Source organism: Pyxicephalus adspersus, chromosome 6, assembly GCF_032062135.1.
Source record: "Pyxicephalus adspersus chromosome 6, UCB_Pads_2.0, whole genome shotgun sequence".
In the NCBI taxonomy this organism is placed as follows: Eukaryota; Metazoa; Chordata; class Amphibia; order Anura; family Pyxicephalidae; genus Pyxicephalus; species Pyxicephalus adspersus.
Window position 1 is genome coordinate 45,836,254 of NC_092863.1, and position 5,127 is coordinate 45,841,380.

Below are 5,127 nucleotides of genomic sequence, written 5' to 3' on the forward strand. Positions count from 1 at the left end.
CTCATTAAAATGATGCTTTGAATGAAGCTTTGCCAGATTGCTATACCCAATGCAATCTCCAGGTTAGTTCTGTCTTTTTTCGGATACCAGGTATGCAACCAAATTTAACATTACCGGCCCCTATATTGCAACTTTTGGGCACAGTCTATAATGAACCCCCAATACAATATAATGCTATAAACATGCAAAAAATACAGTTTTGCCGGAAGTCAACATCATATGTAAAATTGATAAAAGTGATACATATATACAAACACAAGGACATTAAACCAGACACACTAAATATATTTAAAATATTTAAATACATAAAAAAAACAGATTCCACCATCACAAATAATACAATGTGGCACATATAACCTAAAATAACCCTTCCTAAATAGAACTTTAGATGGGGTGCCACATCAGGGTAAAATGCCCCTATACACCCCTTTCTTTTGCATCTAGTCAATTCTCCTGGTCCTAGGCAGTCCTTTTACTGTGATTTTTTTTTTTGTGTATTTTGCATGTAATCCCTTTGCCTTTCATACAAAGGTACTCTTGTAGATTTACATGTGAATTCGCCCTTAAGTAACACACATCCTGCAATTACCATGTGGAGAAGTTGGGAAGAGATAGGAAAATAATTTGTAAAATGAAAAGTATGGGAGTAAATAGGTAAGACGACAATGTGTTTGTCAGTTATACTTTCTTAGTGACAGGATTTAGTGCATCTCATTTGATGGAAGTATTAAGCTTCTGAAGATAAAGTAACAAGAAAGTATTTTAAAAATGTTGGAAAAAAAACACTATAAAGACATTCCCTTTTTGTGTAGCTTCTCTAGAAGAAGATTTTTTTTTTAAAGAATCGGATATATTTATGAGCAAAACAATCCTAAATAAATCATATCACTCCAAGCTGTATAGCATTCCTGATGACTGCAGATCTGTCAATATTCTACACAATGTACATCAGGTCTCAGGCTGGCCGACTCTTCTGCTGGGAAGCAGCTCTTGGTTTCAGAGAAGTAAAAGGAGTTTCTTTGGAGGCTCGAGATTTCTTTCCAACAGAATTGCGATATTTGTCCTTCACATGAGGATTAGACAGCTTTTGTAGGCGTTCTGGAAAATAAATACACAAATGGTAATCTTTATCTCTTTTTTATATTTATACATTTTCACTTATCTAATAAAAAAAAGTATATGTGTACTAAAAATAAAATTTACCAATTACACTACATGGCTGCAATAATTGTCTATTTCATATTTTTTTCCTATCCCTTAATTATGCTGCAATGGAGACAAATACTTAATAATACTGGCAAAATGTGAGCTCCTACCTTCCTGCTTCTGCTTCATTGAAATCAGTGTTGTCAAACCTGTCTGTGTTCTCTTCCACTGTCCTAGAGAATTCTGCCTATCCCGGCCATTATGTACATGCATACAGTTATATTTTCCTGTGCTGCTGCCATGATTCCCAAGAATTTGTACAAAAACCGTGGGTTGGGGAGGCTTTGCAGAGTTCAGATGTTAATAAAGTCAATATGTTCATATTGTATAGATCTAACCACTATAGAATATGTCATGCATAAACAAAAGCTTTTTTACATTTTATTATATTTGAACTGTCTAGATATTTAGGTGTACCCTGGTAACAATTGTGTTTCTGTTTTTAATCCAGAAATAGCTAAATAAAAGTAATTTAGCTAATTTTTTAAGCCATGCAAAAATTTGAACTGTGTACTGAAATCACTGGGTGGCATTCTTGGTCATTCTGCACCTTGCCCAATCATTGAGCATTCAGAGAAAAAGTGAAGATTTCAAACTTTATGAACTCCCCCCACATGTAAAAGTTTGCAAGATGTAAGAAAACCATATAAACATGTAAAATAACAAAGGAAGTATTTTTAACAGAAAGTGTTATATTTATGTTAGGTTCACCAAAAAAACAGATCTAGAAAAATAGGTACACAGATCTACATTACCACCACCTAAAACAATTTGGATTGCATTCAAACATATTTTAGAACCGGCTGTTAACTGTTTTTTATTCTCACCAGCTAACTCTGGATGGCGTTTCCACAGGTTCTCCAGCATAGACTCATAGCGGGCTGGCTCTGATCCATCTCCTACAATTTAAAGAAAGCATTATGGATGGATAGCTATGGATAGTTATCTTTAACAGCTGCGGCTACAGACATGGGCACAAAATATGATCTATACATATATAAGATTTGTCATTTGGTGCCCATGAAGAATACAAACACAAATCTCTTGGGCTAAAAATATTTTGCTAGTTGTAAACTATCAGCACACCCATCCAGCAATCCATGTGGTATACTTAGGACTCATATAAACAAATAAGACAATTTTTTGTAAGAAGAACTCTTAAATTCTCTCTCTTTGCACATTTCTCAGAAAAGGTAACTGATTTTCTCCATTAAGTTTATGTTTTGTGAGCTTTTTATACAGTTAGTTCTTCTTAGATTATATTACCATATGATAAAGGAGGTAAATACAGAGACTACAAAAGGGAGTGAGAAGCATGTAGAACACAAGGCTAAATAAATAAAAAACATAATCTCTGTGTGTATACTTACGGATTATTTTGACCAATACATAACATTGTCGTTCCTTTAGATGATTAGCAGCAATTTCTTGGGAACACTCCAGCTCACTGAGATTTATCAATGTTCCTGATTCATCTAAGAGATCTATAGAAACTATAGAAGGCAAAGTGGTAAGAAAAAAAGGTAGATATTTTGGTTGCCCTTACATAATTTAATAATAAAAAGTAATGCACCCAAGTCCTGGATCTCTTACTGCTTTTTCTTTCCTTCTATTGCTTGAACTCCAACTTGTTTCTGATTGCCTTGTCCCCTGCCCTCTTCAGCCATTTGTTTTAAAGAAAAATGCTGGTACTTATGGGCAGGGGAAACATGTGATGGGTATGTGTAATGAAAGTATGGCAGTGCCACCATCAGCAATTTCTGGGCCCTCCATGTCTAAAAGTTTCAGCTTTGCAAAAGTCAAGCTCTTTTGATCAGGGCCCGGTAGAGAAGTACTCCTTGTGCTCTTCCTCATGGCACCCCAATTCACAATTTTAAAAGTTCAACAGACAGACCCCATTTTTAATAAAGGTCTCCTTCAACTCATTACATCCGTAAAAGCACTTGTGCAGGTGCCGAGAAGACACAGATTTTCTAAAGATCCCTGGGATTTAATATAGTGCCATGACAAATAAATTAGTGCATTCTTTATAAATGTCTTCTGAAATTCAGCATCAAAAATTCAAATCTGATTGAGAGCTGCTAAGAATACAAAGCACTGCTGCCAATCTTCTTAACGGTTGTTCAAGAGATTTCTCTATTGATCATAAATTTATATTGACTGTTACATCCCTACTGTACCAACATTTGATTTCATGTAAAATCAAAGTGTGTACATCAATTCTAGAGACAAATGGCAACTAATTATTTAAAGAATATTTTAAATATTTTTTGTCTTTTGTATCTCAGATGCTTTTAAAATTATGTCATGTACAGCCTGCAGCTTTATAGTTATGTGGCCATATTTACATTATAACTATGAGCATGAATGAAAACTTGGCATGTTATTTGTTAGTCCAATATAAAATAAAAATATGTACAAAACCACTATCCATTCCCTTTCAATTTGCACATCTAAGTTCTTTATCTTTGCCCTCGGGTTCCTCACTTACCCTCACTTCCACACTGACATTTTTCCCTCAAGGCTTCTGCTAAATTCACCAACTTGCAGTTAGGATTCAATAAAATCTGATGGTCAGCTGAAGTGGAAAAAAACACAGAAAATTCTAACCAGAATGTAAAAAAATTGCAAGGTGTACATGGTCATGCCTCCCAATTTCTGGTAAGTAAATAAGTGACACTTTTCAGTACAATTTAAGCAATCTTCCAACACTTCCACGGCCCACACCATAAAGAATGCAAATTGTAATTTACTTTTTCCTCACAATTGTGTTTCCTTTATATTGCCTTTTCAAAGCAGAAATATGATCATATAGAAATAGGAAGAAAGTTATAGAGCAGAAGACGACTTTTAATAGTTAAATAGTACATTTTATAGACACCCTTACATCAACAATAACATGTAAAATTGGACAAAAACATTTGTCCCAAATCAACAGTCCATCCAAATGTGAAACAATTGGGAGTTTAACACTGAGATGATAATAAAACAGAGAAATAAGGAAAACCCACATAGGAAGAAAGCTGGACATGTTTCTCACAAATCATTCCCCAAAAAATTTTTGGACAAAGAAACAGCATCTTCATTAGCTATTGGTCTAGAAGACTGTTTACTTTAATTACATAGATAACATTTTGTTTTTTTGCCATAACCGATGATCTGACCATGTATATACTGGCCAATCACATGTGAAATATCTCAAGCTACATACCTCCATACTTCACAGTGATAAACATCTTATATACTTGTTGATGCTTCACCGCAATCACTTTTGGTCTTCAGCTCCTAATAATTCATGAATATCCTTAAAAATGTGTCTTGGTTTCTCACACTATTTCAGATCTGGTTTCTCATACTATTACAAACTCCTGTTTTGTTGTTAAGAAAACGACTACTGCTGTTGTCTCCTTACTGGCTGAGCTCAGCACAGAGTGAAGTCTTTTGTCTTGGTATCCAAGAAGCAACAAAAGCTTGTGCCAAGAAGCCTCTAATTGTCCCCTGTGGGATTTTACAATGACAAAAGTAGGCGGAACAAGTTTCAAGTCTCCACTCTTACTAAATCTCAGTTTCTCAGTACAGAAATGTGTTTATGTTGTCAGGTCACACTGTGTAATACCTGTGCAGCATCCCATTACAACATTCTTTTTGTGAGATAAATGTCCGTTATATTTATATATGTAAGGCTGGCTTATGATGGGCATGCATAAGTAAAACTTGTCAGACACTGAGTAAACATGACAGGTTGAGCTTTTGGAGGATTGTCTTCTCTTTACTAAATTCATGTCCTGATTGAAAATTTTGAAGGTTTTTGTCTCCTGGACTTATCAAAACTTCACTGTGTCTCCTCTAAAGCCAATATTAGTGAGTGGTAAAGGATAAAAACCCTCTTGGTTTTTTTTTTTTTTTACATTTTTTATTTAA

The 5,127-nt window shown here is 34.6% G+C and overlaps 1 protein-coding gene across 2 annotated transcripts; it reads right to left on the reverse strand.

The window, feature by feature from the left end:
- Positions 1–313: 313 nt before the first annotated feature.
- Positions 314–4,605, reverse strand: C6H22orf15 (chromosome 6 C22orf15 homolog). Of its 2 annotated transcripts, XM_072413771.1 has the most exons (5): positions 4,418–4,605; positions 3,698–3,784; positions 2,577–2,699; positions 2,034–2,105; positions 315–1,098 (listed from the first exon to the last, which is right to left on the reverse strand). In XM_072413771.1, exons 1-5 carry the CDS (start codon positions 4,440–4,442, stop codon positions 956–958), a joined length of 450 nt encoding a protein of 149 aa, XP_072269872.1. In that variant the 5' UTR covers positions 4,443–4,605; the 3' UTR covers positions 315–955. The 2 variants fall into 2 exon arrangements, with proteins under 2 accessions (XP_072269873.1, XP_072269872.1); XM_072413772.1 differs by lacking the exon at positions 3,698–3,784 and having other exon boundaries at positions 314–1,098.
- Positions 4,606–5,127: the final 522 nt, after the last annotated feature.